The 15,011-nt window shown below is 39.8% G+C and overlaps 1 protein-coding gene across 3 annotated transcripts in view; it reads right to left on the minus strand.

Moving 5' to 3' along the window:
- LOC118816660 (phospholipid-transporting ATPase ABCA1-like) overlaps positions 1–15,011 on the minus strand; it is a 249,179-nt gene that overhangs the window by 211,086 nt on the left and 23,082 nt on the right. For all 3 annotated transcript variants that reach the window (XM_036583170.1, XM_036583169.1, XM_036583168.1), the window contains 3 exons: positions 4,008–4,101; positions 2,340–2,481; positions 1,704–1,831 (listed from right to left, as the gene is read on the minus strand). In XM_036583170.1, the coding sequence (XP_036439063.1) occupies positions 1,704–1,831; positions 2,340–2,461 (250 nt within the window). In that variant the 5' untranslated portion in view covers positions 2,462–2,481; positions 4,008–4,101. The remainder of the gene's footprint in view (positions 1–1,703; positions 1,832–2,339; positions 2,482–4,007; positions 4,102–15,011) is intronic.

The raw sequence follows: 15,011 nt of genomic DNA on the forward strand, positions 1-15,011 counted from the left end.
ATAAAGACGTTTTGGCTTTAACATATAGCTGTTGAAAATGTCACCTGGCTAAAGTAATAACACACACATGCAGCGCGGTGCTAATGAGAGCTGCGCTGTGAGATGGGTAAAGGCCGCTATTGGATGTGGTGGAGGAGTAATTAGTGTTTGCATTACTGCAGATAATATCCCGGCCCCATTATCAGCGGAACAGTTCCATCAGCTGGAATGAACAGGAGGTCGACATGTCTCTAGCACACACACACATTCGGTGGCCCCCGTGTGAACTGTTTGGAGCTAGATTGAAGCCATCACCTCAGCCTTTAATCATCTGAAGAAGCTCCCCGCAGCATCACCTCTCTCCCTCTATTGCTCTCTCTCACCTCCAACTGACTGGTTGCTTCCGTCTTTCTCTCCACTCCCATTGGCCAGTTTCCCCTGTCGCAGTGTCGCAGACACCGGCACTCGTTAATTATGCGCTCTCAGATCTCCTGATGAATTTAATCTTGTAAATTACGAGCTCACGACCTCGAGAATGCAAATCCAACCTGGAGTGCTTGCCGGGAGTCCAACAATGCGGACCCTTTCTGCCTATTCGCAAATGAGTTCTCTGAGAAATCTGAATATCATTAGACTAAATTAGCCTAACGAACACAGCAGAACAGAAGGATAAACGGTCTGCCACTCCAGATCAAAAATGACTTCATAAATTAGCCTGCTGCGGGCCGAGGCGGGGGTTATTACTCTCCTGGCTTTTCTTCTGTTCGTGAAGGCCGCTGGGCTCTTTTGGTGACGTCACAAAATGACGTCTTATACAAACATGACTCAGCAAAAACTACAAAAGCACTGTGATTCTAACAGAGAAAAACTCTCCCTTCTACATCCATTTACTGGCCAACTAATTAGAAACATCTGCTTTGTACTTTGTACCATTTACTAGGCAGTACTAAAAATCTGTTCCAACATCTAGACCTCTACTGTACAGTTTGTCTACCCCACTTATCCTTGGTCAGTTCCTGAATACAGGACCATGGTTGTTAAATGTGTGGAGGACCATTCTCAGAAGTCAGCAGTGACACTAACATGGTAGACGCAGGGCAGTGCAGGTGGAGCTGGTACGAGTGTACAGCAGGTGCAGCGGTTTTGAGGTTAAGAGTGGTCCACCACCCACAGAGATGCTCTGTGGTCAGAAACACTGGTGAAGATGGCACAAGCTGTACATCTACAAATGGGCTCTAACTGTATGCCAGCAAGGTGGAGCGACAAGGTGTTTCCAATAAAGTGGCCAGTGAGTAATTTAGATAGAAAGGATTCACAATTATCATATTTATTTATTTATTTATTTAGTTATTTAGTTATTATGCCGCTCGCTGGTGTGTGGCATTCTGCATGTTCACTGTTACTTCTGCTGACTCATACTTGGTGGCTGATTTCTGGCATATAGGCAGTGAGTGATGTAAGTGCTTGGTAGTTGTCGAAGCTAATAAATCACAACCAAAAGACCAGCGCGAAATAGATTTTACTGGAAAGTTTTGTCCAGCAGTGACAAACGCCGTCGGCCAAAATGTTTCTCCTTTCATCTTCTCGAATAAAGAAAAAATCCGTTAAATGCGGACCTTTGATATTGAATTCATGAATAGGACGCTTTTATGGAGGACATGCCTTCCTGTGAAATTGCCCTGCTGTCCTGTAGAATGAAAGACGACTGCCTTGCTCTTCCTTACCGTTGACTGGGTTGGAACTCTGAAGGATAGAGGACCATTGGTTAATGTCACCAGACAGCAGTTTGAGGTTGGAGAGGAGGGTGGAGTCAGCCAGGAGAGACTGCACCTCAATCAGAGCCTTTGCGAGACTAAATAAGAATAAATGACAAAATAACAAACAAAACATATTCAACAACAAAGGATGTTACCAAGTATACAATAAATGCTTGAGATCCAGTTTCGTAATATTTAAGATTTGTCTCTTTTCTCGAAGAAGAACTGCAGAACAGAACTGCTTCTCTTGCAGCGCTCTGAATGACTGTTTTCCTGTCTGTGTGTGTGGATATCCACTCAAGGAAGTACCTATTTTCTCTATATAACAATGAAGATAATTATAAGACGCCATACGCTCAACACCAGTGGCAAGAAAAGAAGAAGAGCTCCTTGAATGACATATATTTTATAAGTTAGCTTCATCAAGACCATTTAAAAGAAAAGGAGGTAAGCACTATCGCACAAGCTTAGCCTCTGGCTTATGTTATCTGGTTAAATTGAAGCTCTCTCTTGTCATAATCCTCTGAGTTTCATCCCTGATCTAACATCAAAACTTTCTGTGAATAACATTAAAGAGGAGAAAAAGAAAACCCTGCTACTCACATCGAGTTGTTGAAGTTGTTGACCTGTCCAGGTGTTTCTCCCGGCGTCGGCTGACTGACGCATGGGTTCTGGATGTTGCATACCATGCCCTGTAACCATGGCAACACTCCTGCTGAGGGCATTGGCTTGTTGGGGTAATGGCCTGCGTCAGGAGGGAGAGACACTGGCTTTTGAGGAATGTACATTATCCTTCAAAAGTAGGAAATCCATATTTGCAATTATTGACTTAAATAATATAAAACCAATTTGGTTGGTGGTTTAAATACATGTATAAAATGAATCTTAAATTCTTGTCCTGTACAACTTCATGGCTTTAGTAGGACACTAGCAAAGAGCACACAAGATCATTGACGTGAGGCACCAAACGCTATTTGAGTGCTGATAGTGCCCCCCCTTGTGGAAAATATCCAGCCTGCTAAACATGAGTGAGTGAGTTACAAGCCAGTTTCATGAAAGGCTTCACATCTTAAAATTATGAAATGTTAGATGTGTCCAGCATAACGAACAGAGCCACAGAAGACTCTAAAATCACTGTGACAGCTGTACAGCATTGAGAATGAAGTCTTAGTAAAATTCATATCCAGAACTTTTCATATTCCAAAAGTGGAGATCCAATATTGAGGCAGATAACTTGGCAAAAATGTACACAGATAATTACAGTATAATGTTTAACATTTTATTCACTTTATTGTTTACAGATTTTTTAAACATTGAACAAAAAAAAATACTAAATACTAAAATACTTTCGGTGATGAGTTTGTAATAATTATTGTACATAAAATTTTAAAAATTGTTGTGGCAAGTGATTCTATACTGTTAAAAAATATAGAAAAAGATTTCTGAAGGTGACAGTTTAAAAAAATTAACTCAGTTTTGTCTTTAAGCTAAAGGTAGGTGACTGGCTTAGGAGGAGACTTGTTTCCTGTTTGAAGTTACTGCTTTAGTTTTCGCTAATGATCAGCGTACCTACAGTAGTGTTAAAAAGTTTAAACAACCCCAGTCAAATGAACATGTTTTGTTTATTTTCTAAATGAAAATAAGTTAACACATTCTCTACAGTCAACAAATGTTTTTCTCCTTTATTTTGTTGAGTTTAATATATTAGAAAAAAAACATACAGTGCAAAATATGCCATAACTTCTGCACATGCCACATTCTATCATTCATTTCTTTAATTCAGCAAATAAACAGTAACTGTGCTTTAAAATGTGCAGAAGTGTGTTCTCTGTAGAGGATGTTTTAACTGAAATGTAACCAGGGGCTCCCAACGTTTTGCATACAATTGGATATTACACACTTGCCTAAAACCATTTCAAGTTGTTAAGTAATCTGAAATGAACAAAAGCAGGTAACTTCAGACACCAATCGTGTCTCGGCTGATCAACTACATTTGAGGTAAAGGAGAAAATGAAGTCCATTAGATTTTTTGGCCAATACCATTGCTTTAAGAGCACTGATGAGTTTACACAGAGAACAGATGTATCAAAGAGTCTAACTCCACCTGCTATCTCTCTGGGTTTTCTCTGCTTTTGTATTTTTTGTTAATCGGCTACAATGAATTGTAAGTAATCTTTTTTCAAACATCCTGTGCTCTGTGAGAACCAAAAGCACTATGTAAAAGAGGTTTTCACTGTTATTAGAAGCAGACAGAAGCTGAGCTCTACTTACACTGGCCTTTGTAGGTGGGCTGGTTGGTAGATCTCACCCAGACCAAAATGAAGAAAAGAAACAGCGGCCACACCAGCTCAATTACCAACCGCAGCTACGAGAGAGAGAAAGAAAGAGAGAGAGACAGACAGATTAATGGAGTTCTCATTTTTTGCACACCCCCAGTAAACAGCACCACACTGTTCTCTCTGAAATAGCTACAAATGCCCTTAAAAATGACAAGAGGAAAAAAGTTGTTCTGGGACAGCCATTCCAAGCTAGATGGCAGGCACCATTATAGTACATTCCATCTCTGCATTGTGTCCCTTCATCTTTTTCTTCTACTGCTACACCTGCCGCAAGCACTCTAGAGATTTTTAGACCAAAGGCCCTTTACCAATGTACCAAGGACCCAGACCAAAGAAGGACAATACTGCAACTTGCTTTTGCTGAATAAAGAGATGTTTAAAGGGCCCCAGCATAGAAACGTTTGGTGCAGTATGTAGGCGCTATTATGTTTCAAAAACGTGCTGATCACCCTCGAGTCCACACAAACCATATATGGGAACAAAAATGCAATAACAAGTCATTTTAAATATACCTTATCATCATTAATCATCGTTGTGATGTCACGAGCATGTACAAATTTACTTATGACCACTCATTCTGCAGTTTAGCGTCGCACATTCACAAATTAATAGATAGATAGATAGATAGACGGAGGGGTAGATAATCAGTGTACACTCTACATTCACTGTCCCCTTTCACCCTGTTCTTCCATGTTTAGGACCCCCACAGGACCCAGAGAGCAGGTATTATTTAGGTGGTGGATCATTCTCAGCACTGCAGTAACAATGATGTGGTGGTGGTGTTAGTGTGTGTTGCGCTGGTCTGAGTGGATCAGACACAGCAGTGCTGCTGGAGTTTTTAAACACCTCAGTGTCACTGCTGGACTGAGAATAGTCCACCAATCAAAAATATCCAGCCAACAGCGTCCTGTGGGCAGCGTCCTGTGACCACTGATGAAGGACTAGAGGATGACCAACACAAACTGTGCAGCAGCAGATGAGCTATCGTCTCTGACTTTACATCTACAAGGTGGACTGACAAGGTAGGAGTGTCTAATAGCGTGGACAGTGAGTGTGTCTGATCCACTCATACCAGCACAACACACACTAACCACTATATGTCAGTGTCACTGCAGTGCTGAGAATGATCCACCAACCAAATAATACTGGCTCTGTGGTGGTCCTGACCACTTAAGAACAGGGTAAAAGGGGGCTAACAAAGTATGCAGAGAAACAGATGGACTACAGTCTGTAATTGTAGAACTACAAAGTGCACCTATATAGTAAGTGGAGCTGATAAAATAGACAATGAGCATAGATACAAAGTAGGTATAGTTAATGTGGCTGTCTATTATGAATATTATGAACTATTATGAATTTTGGTACATAAAACCACACAAACATTTTAAGTGAAAAAAAAGCCACGAGCCGAGCATATTACATTATGCACTTCTCTACCAATTAGACCCCTCCGCAACATCTTCCATTTGACAGTGATTATGGTACCTTCACTTGTAATCATTACCTCCAGAACACTGGCCTGGACTGCAGAACTCAATGAGAAAATAACATTCCTTAAACTTTTACCAGCTACAGCAATTAATCTCTATAAAAAGTCCAGTCTAATAATAAAACAGTCCAGTCTAATAAGGTTTGCCACATTCGTAACAGACAATCTAGGACCTGAACACCTGCAAATGCACTTCGCAACCATGATTAAGCTGCTACACGAGACCTTACACCTCTGAAACGTTCCTTGCAATCAGAGCCGAAGCTTTAATTGGTAAACAAGCGGCAGCGTTAAATGATCTGGCAATGATCTAGCGATCAGTGTTTGCTGCAATAGACCCCTCTAGGGGCCCAACAAGAGTGCAGGCGGCTTGGAACACTCAGCTTCCCAACATAGGGCTTATTATTTATGTGGCGGGTGATGCTGTGGATAAACAGCCTGCGGGAGATCTTCCTCGGGGTTTAACCCTTTAGTGGTGAGGCAAAAAAAGCCTTTTTTCTGTCCTCTTAATCAACTTTTCCTCTGTAATAAAATGATTTCTCAGGATGTTGCATTTACTTTGACATGAAGAACTCGATCTAATAGATTTTTGATTTGCTTGTGTCAAGCAAGCAAATACATGAATAGGAACATACTCGACCCTGAAGCAAATCGATAAAAAGGCCTGTTTCACACATAAGACTGGATATCTTTAATTTTTTGAGATGTGGATACTGATAGAATATCTTAAATTCAATACAGATGCCTAAACTATACTTTTTTACAATACTTCTTTTGAATTACAGACTGAAAGTGGGTGTGTTTTAAAGCAGAAATGAGTGTGAGGTGCTGGAAATGGGTGTATGAATGTATGGATTATAGATCAATCAAGAAACACAGGTGTTAATAACATAATAAATGTGTTGCTGGCATCAAATTCATAATGGGCCATAAAAAAAAACATACAATTTCTCAGTTTCAATCAAGTTTTTATTTATTTTTGGAAATAGGGTTGTATATTGTACCTACCCTGTGTGTGTGTGTGTCGCTGCTGTCGGATCAAAACCTTGTATCTCCATTTTTAATCTACCTAGCAAACTGCAAACTATACTACTAAAATCTCTCTGCACACTAGCCACTTTATGTTGGTGAGGATTTGATTGCAATCTGCCACAAAAGCATTAGTGAGGTCAGGTATGGATGTTGGATGATTTAGTTCTGGATCGCAAAGTACTTGTTCACCAAAACGAGCTGGCTTTGGAACATATTTGTTTACCACAGTTTTCTAATATGGATACATTTGGACTTTTAGTGTGTGTGTGTGTGTGTATGTATATATATGAATGATGGTTCTTCAGGGGTCCTTTAATGACTATATAGAACAAAGAACCATTTTCTTTGCACAGTGGTTCTGTATATGGTGAAATGATTCGTTAGACTGATGGAGAATGTGTTGTATATCGCTGCTATCAGAAGAAAACTTAGTATCTCCATTTTTGTTGTTTTTCAGTTTTTGACATAATTTGAAAATGCCTACTGTCATTTATATTGTGTGTAAATCTCATGATGAACGGACCAAAAGAAACGGCCTTAAATTACTTGGAAAAAAGTCTGGTTCCATTGAGCTACATTGAAAGGTTTTTTCCTTCTCCTGTAAAGTGACCATTCTTGGAGATACGAGGTTTTGGTCCGACAGCAGCGATATATTAGTTTTTCACCATCTAACAATTTCAGATGCTTACATACAGTATTTCTGTAGGTTAACTGTGGCTATTCTAGGAAAAGTGGCTTATTATTCTAGGTTATGCCATATTTGACATCTCTCCAGTCCCCTATCATCTCTCCACCCCCCCACCCCGACCCCACACTGCTGAAACTCCCCACCACCCCTTTGCCACCCTTGATAACATTTTTTAGATCCCCCACTCTGTTTGTCATCTAAATTTCTCAAGTTATTTGACTTTTATGCAACTCACTACACAGCAGGAGGTTATCGAGGGACTGCTGCGCTTTCATTTTTACTTGAAACACGGGTCAAAAGGCATCATCTCTGACTACAGTTAGCATGTTTTGTACTGTTTGTCAATGCAGTATTTGTTGCTTATTCATGACATACCCGTATAAAGTTTATGACAGAATTCAAATTTCAACTGGAATACTGGATAAACTGGTATATCGCCCACTACTAGCACAGTGATTCTTTTACATAGTGATATGATATGGCGGCACACAAAACTATTTTACTAACCAACGTGGACGTGCATGCTCACCAACTACTCTGGGATTGGATTTTACAAAGGCAAAATGGGTCATTATGGGTCAATGTCGCACCAAAATTCTTTTTCAAATAAAAATGAAAGAAAATGACCTGTCGGGATTCACAACATTTCATTTCAGTTCATTTCTGTGCAAACGAGCAATCAGTGGCTCAGTAATTGGTCAGAATATTTTCAGAACCGCTCCAGCAAAATTGTGCACTTTTGCCCACGAACACAAAATCCAACTAAAAACCTGCAGGTGCAGTGTATTAAATGTGAATGTCTGCAGTATCTTATTCTACACTCTTAAAGACACTCCTCCTTTAGCAAAGGCAACAGTTCTGCACAGAACCATGAACAAAACTCTTTGCATGCTTAAACGGTTCTTTACATGGTAAAATGATTCTTCAGATTGATGGAGATTATGTTGAATATGGTTCTATATAAGGGGTTCCAATGTAGAACAATAACTTATATAAAATAAAAATAACAGTGTTTCCAGTATATTAATGTACAGTGGAACACAGTACGGTAGACATGGCATTTTTATGGAAACTCCAGGCTATTACCCCTGAAGACTTTTGACCCATTTCTCTTCCATTGTTTCAGTTGTTTAATGTGCACTTGCGACCATGCTTTGTTAGGGGAAACGTGAACCTGAGGAGGAACTGAATTAGGTGTATTTGAGTGCATATTTTCGAGATGTACCCTCTACTGCCCTATAAATTCTGTTCGGAAGTGTTTCCATACGGAGCTTTTTAGACTGCTCTAAGCGCAGATCTCTCTCTCTGAGTCAGGTTGTGAACTCTCTGCCATCATTACCACACAGCTGTTGAGATATTCGCTCGTTTCACTTTAAATCATAAAAGTTTGTGACTCCTGACTGTTGTGCAGTGCATTCAGTGCAGCAGTCCTGAGTCATGCGAGAGCTCGCGAGGCAGACAGTCGTGGTAATGCTGCTTTTTTTCTAATACTAATTTTCACAACCGAATGACTTTTTTCCCAATTCAACTATATAATCGAATTTAGAATATTTGTTGACAGCCCTCTCACTCAAAGTTAAGTTAATATTTACGGGATAGTTTAGACTGACAGATCACATTGGAACATACTTTTTGGCCAGAATCGACTCTGATACTGATACTGAGTATCGAATCGACGTACCCCTAGTTTTATATCGAACCTTTTGAAAATGGCTCTAAATAGCACTAAAAAGGGTTCTCTTATTGTTTTAGTGTCAAGCTTGTAACAACAGATGAACCCATTTTGGTGTTATGGTTCTATATAGAAGATTTTCTAAAAAACCTATATATATGGAACTATATTGCTGTTGCCAGAAGAAAACGTCATATCTCCAAAATGGTAACTTTATAGGGAAAAAAAACCTACTTTATTTTTAATGCAAGTCGATGGAACCAGACTTTGTCGCAAGTCATTTTGGGCCATTTAATTTGGTCCATTCTCCATTAAATTTACACAATGTCACGCATCCTACCAGCTCTGAGCGACACTTTAACTCCATCTCCCAGAATCCTCTGGGAGATCACATGACTCACACGACTCCTGACCTTCCCTCATGCTCCAATCAACGCTGAGGTATTATATCTTTCTTGATCTGCTGAGCGTTCTTCTACGCATATTATCTTTCCTGTGTATGACCATATTTTGCCTGTTTTTTGACTCTGTCTTTTGCCTGACACTTTTTGGACTTACTGCCTTCTGTTATGTTTGTCTTTTTGTGTTGGATGTCTTTTTTGGATTTGACCTATGCCTGTTTATTGACCATGAACCTGGATTGTGAACAGTAAAGCCTCTTTTTCTCCTTTTAACTGCAAGCGTCTGAATCCTTCTGGCACGTTATACACACAATGTAAAGGGCAACATACATTTTCAAATTATGTCAAAAACTGAAAAATATGAGGCTAACAGCAGCAATATGAAACACATTCTCCATCAGTCTAAGGAATCATTTCACCATATACAGAACCACTGCGCAAAGAAAATGGTTCTTTGTTCTATATAGTCATTAAAGGACCCCTGAAGAACCATCATTAATATATGTATATGTGTGTGGGTGTGTGTACATATATATATATATATATATATATATATATATATATATATATATATATATATATATATATGGAGAAAGAGAGAGAGAGAGAAAAGAAAACTGTGGTAAACAAATATGTTCCAAAGCCAGCTCGTTTTGGTGTACAAGTACTTTGCGATCCAGAACTAAATCATCCAACATCCATACCTGACCTCACTAATGCTCTTGTGGCAGACTGCAATCAAATCCTCACCAACATAAAATGGCTGTGTAGAGAGATTTTTAGTAGCATAGTTTGCTAGGTTGGTCTGGTCTATGTGGTACATTATTAAGACTGTAAGAATCTGAAGCCAGAACACTTGAGAATCCTACGGTCAGATGTGTGGAAGGGAGTGCATGACAGAAAGAGAGTAGAAGCCACAGAAAAGAGAAGTCCAGCTGAATCTGGTACAATTAGATCATTTTCACTACTCAATCATTAATGCTGGAAGGAGGCTTAATGGACGGTTATTCACTGGCCACTCAGAGAGAAACTCCTGCCTTGTAGCTACATTGTTTGTATAGCTAACAAAGTATTATGATCTCAAAGGCAAAACAAGGTAATGATATCAAAAGGTTAGCTAGATACCGCAGTAGGTAAAAACACTAATTAGCTAGTCAGCCAACAGTAATATTTTTAGCATTAGCTTGCTAATTAGATAGCTAGCTAGCTAACCTAGCTGTTTAACCAAAAAAAAAGGCTTTTGCTGTTACATTTCTGAGACAAACTACACTGCACAGTGATGGCAACTTGTAGTATTTTGTATGTGTCTGTAAATGTTTGTGAAATTTAACTTACCAACGTTTTTTTTCTGTGGAGTTTTACTCACAGTCGGACTAGACAGGAGATCCAGAAATCCAGACAATACATGTGCATCTAATGAATGTCTCTCTCTCACTCTCTCTCTCTCTCTCTCTCTCGATATCATTTAGTTTACTTTATTTCTGCCTAGCTCCACCTCCCCAGTTAGCTACTTTTGCTATTACTATTGCTATATACAGATATATAAACTGATAGGCCACAGCATTAAAACCATCTCCTTGTTTCTACACTCATTGTCCATTTTATCAGCTCCTCTTCCAAAATAGGTGCACTTTGTAGTTCTACAGTTACAGACTGTAGTCCATCTGTTTCTCTACATACTTTGTTAGCCCCCTTTTTACCCTGTTCTTCAGTGGTCAGGACTACCACAGGGCCCCCACAGAGCAGGGATGATTTGGGTGGTGGATCATTCTCAGCACTGCAGTAACACTGATGTGGTGGTGGTGTGTTAGTGTGTGTCGTGCTGGTCTGAGTGGATCAGACACAGCAGTGCTGCTGGAGTTTTTAAACACCTCAGTGTCACTGCTGGACTGAGAATAGTCCACCAACCAAAAATATCCAGCCAACAGCGTCCTGTGACCACTGATGAAGGACTAGAGGATGACCAACACAAGCTGTGCAGCAGCAGATGAGCTATCGTCTCTGACTTTACACCTACAAGGTGGACTGACAAGGTAGGAGTGTCTAATAGAGTGGACAGTGAGTGGACACAGTGTTTAAAAACTCCAGCAGCACTGTCTGATCCACTCATATTTTTTTTTAGATTTTCCACTATTTTACCATCACCAGCATTCATTTTAAAACTCATAAGACACTTGTAGATTCATGGGTGCTTTTGGATAGTAAATGAAATGGCTGTATTTGCATTGCAGACATCATGATCGATGCTATCACCACCTCTGTAAAGACATCAGTAGGAGTCGGCAGGTTTAATTTAATACTCTCTCATTGTGGCAGGAGATTACCAAAATAAGAAAACAATGAATAAACCACTCTCTTAGCATTTTGGTTATGCACACTGGGCCTTCAGCAAAATACATACAGGCTACCTGCCTGCTACCTTGCAATGACAGACACATCATTAAGTAGCAGGCCTACAGCCTAAAGATCAAGCAATTTTTGATCTTAACATAGAATATGCATCAAAAGAGACGTCAGGGTTTTTTTCCCATGATGTAAATGAGACGTGCGAGTGTGAAAAACCTTTTTAAAGTTTAAATAATCTCTCTTTTCCACCATAAAAGAACCTTTCAGGTAGCATGAAGGCTCCATACCAATTAATGTTTTTTCCAAAGACTGTACACTCAAACCAAGAACCATTTAAGAACAATTATTTTTAAGAGTCTATAGCTGACCTATAAAGTAGGTGGACCACAGAAAGTGGACCAGTTACATATGTTAACAGCAGATAATTTAGTGAGAGACAGCACGTTACTAGGATACTGAGAAAAAGGTAGCAGACCTTCCTCCTTTGATGAATACTTCAATGTTTTTCCAACCTAGTCTATGTGTGCTGTGCATGTACTGAACTGTTGATTATTACAGACAATCATTTTAAAGCCTTCCGCTGTACTTGGTTAAAGAACAGAAGCCTGCTGACTCAAGCCTCAATTATAATAGTAATCAAGGGGCAGATGCTAAACTCTGGTAATAAATGTTTGAAATGAATGACTATGACAGCCATTGCTCTCCAACACCACTCCAACCCTGAGTGCAATACCGGCTACCATGAGCAAAAACCAAGAGATGACCATAAACTATTTTTATACTTAATACTTGAGTGGAGAGCCAGAACCTTGTGGGCTCCCGACTCTCCATCACATTCAGTGCACAGAGAAATGCTTTACAGGGTACTGGAGAAAATGCTCATTTTCCGGTCACGAGGCTGTTGCTAGGCAAAGTTAACACACTGCTTTAAAACAACTGGCCACATTTTCTCCTATAGAAAACTTCAGGTGCCATTAGGTGTTATTTGTTGAAAGCTGTGCTGACTGTGTTTTTGATCAGACAGGTTCTGATGGTATTCTGCTATTGTCTTGTGCTGGTTATCTCTAGGTTGATGTGCCTGATGCAGATCATTTGTGCTGTCCAGCTGTGCTTTCGTCGTAAGCGCCCGAGGCCTTGAGTAGTGGCTTTCGTGTGCATCACTGTAATTGAGGGATCAGCATACATAACAGTTATTGAAACCGTTAGGTTATGATATGAGGAACATTCATTTCATCAGTTTGGTTGTTAATGGCCTGTAGGCAAAGCAGCAGAGGTGCAATGGCATATTCCCCTTATTTGTAGAAACCAGCACAGATTTGATGACAATGATGACAAATGATGTACAGAGTGCTCCATGTCAGATTCAGGGAACAATGAACAAGGAGTGATTTGGGTGCTACTGATAAATCAGCTTCATTGCATGAAAACAAAAAACTCATTTACTCATCATTTTCAGTTGGCACACCCTAATTTGCTCTCATATGCAAATTTACAAGAAGGATGCCCTAATTCACGCAGATGTGGGGGCAATGCACCTGCAGCTCAGCAACCACTGACTCATGAGCGAGTGGTTGCTGAGCTGGAGGTGCATTGCCCCCACTTCACGGATCAAAGCTTAAATAGATTTATAGTGTTAAAATTACAAGACTGATAAAGAATGAAATGTAAAATGAACAAAATGCTGCCTTTTATTCAGATGATAGAGTGATGTGATTGTGTTGTGTAATCATTTTCATGAAACACAGGCTGAGAGTCGTCTGAACATGTGCTACAATGGAAGAAGTAATATCTTAACTTTTCATACATAAACCTCAACATGGTCCGTGTCACAGATTTGCTTACAAGCTGTTGAGATATTACACTCAAATTTGCACTTCCATTAGATGTGAGTTTGGTTGTGGACATATGTCAAAGATGAAACTGGTAAATGACTAAACTATGTGAAATTTTTGTGCATTCATTTTACAATCAAATTTGTAATCAACTTTCACAAATACAGGCCAATTGACCATTGAGATTGGGCCACTGCGCTAGAGTGATGAGTAACGGCACCACCCTCTCTTTTAGCAGAACCACTGGTTCTGATTCTTTAGGAGGCGATTCGCTGAATCATCCTCAAAATGAATTTGAATGAATGAATTTTTTTCATATGATTCCAAATTATTTTACCAAATACACAAACGTGACTTCAGACTTTTGGACCGTTATGTTTGAAATAGCCTTATCGTTTCTCAATGAGCTCTTGCTTTATCGAATATCACTATAATTGATTGTAACATTCCAAAATTGATGCAGATGACCCCGGCAACCCCAGATCGATATATTTTTGCACCTGCACTGCCTGTGCTTCTCGTCCTGCACAAGCTAAAGACTTCCTCATCCGAACACTTGGACCGCTTGGATCTCTAAACGAATGATGTTTGGCTTGTTGACAAACTGGCAGATGTAATGGAATGAGAGTAGAGAAGACTGCCTCTGCCAAAACCGCGTAGAGCTCTATCTGCAGGCCGGCGAGCGAGTAGCTAATGGAGTTGTAAGCTCCGAGACTCTTCATCCCTCTTCATCCTCTCAGCGCTGATGTTTTTGTCATCTATTGGAGAAGGCTCTCCTCTTTCATCTCTTCTCTCTTCTCTTCTCCTCCCTAATCCTGCCATCTCTCAACCTGCCCGCCCCGTTCGCCGCAAAATTCCCCAGCCAGGCGAGACGGGAATAGTGAGAGAGAGAGAGAGAGACTAGAATGCTAAAATGTGCTTAACTGAGATTTGCTTTTAGTGCCATAATTAATCTCAATAAAAAAGATGCAATGTTGAATTTAATATTTAAAGTTTCACTATAAGGAAATCTTTGTACTCATGTTTCTATGCTTATAAATACTTCCTGGAACTATGTGGGCCTGCTGTCATGAGTCATTTAAAATGAATGGGTGAAATCTGGTCATGGTTTTCTTTGAAGTGCCATTGTAATAAAGCCTACTTAAATGAAATAAGACAGAATAGAACAGTAAAATATCATTAACACTTCCTATGAATCCAGTATATATAATGCATTTATAATACATTTTATAGTATACACAATACCATATGATGCTTGTATAAGCCTGTACAATGGCTCCACAGGACTCTGGTGGCTGGATATTTTTGGTTGGTGGACTATTCTCAGTCCAGCAGGGACACTGAGGTGTTTAAATCTCTGATCCACTCATACCAGCACACACTAACACACCACCACCATGTCAAGTGTTACTGCATTGCTGAGAATGACCCACTACCAAAATAATACCTGCTCTGTGAGGGTCCTGTGGGGGTCCT

This window comes from Colossoma macropomum, unplaced genomic scaffold (assembly GCF_904425465.1).
Source record: "Colossoma macropomum unplaced genomic scaffold, Colossoma_macropomum, whole genome shotgun sequence".
Classification (NCBI taxonomy): domain Eukaryota; kingdom Metazoa; phylum Chordata; class Actinopteri; order Characiformes; family Serrasalmidae; genus Colossoma; species Colossoma macropomum.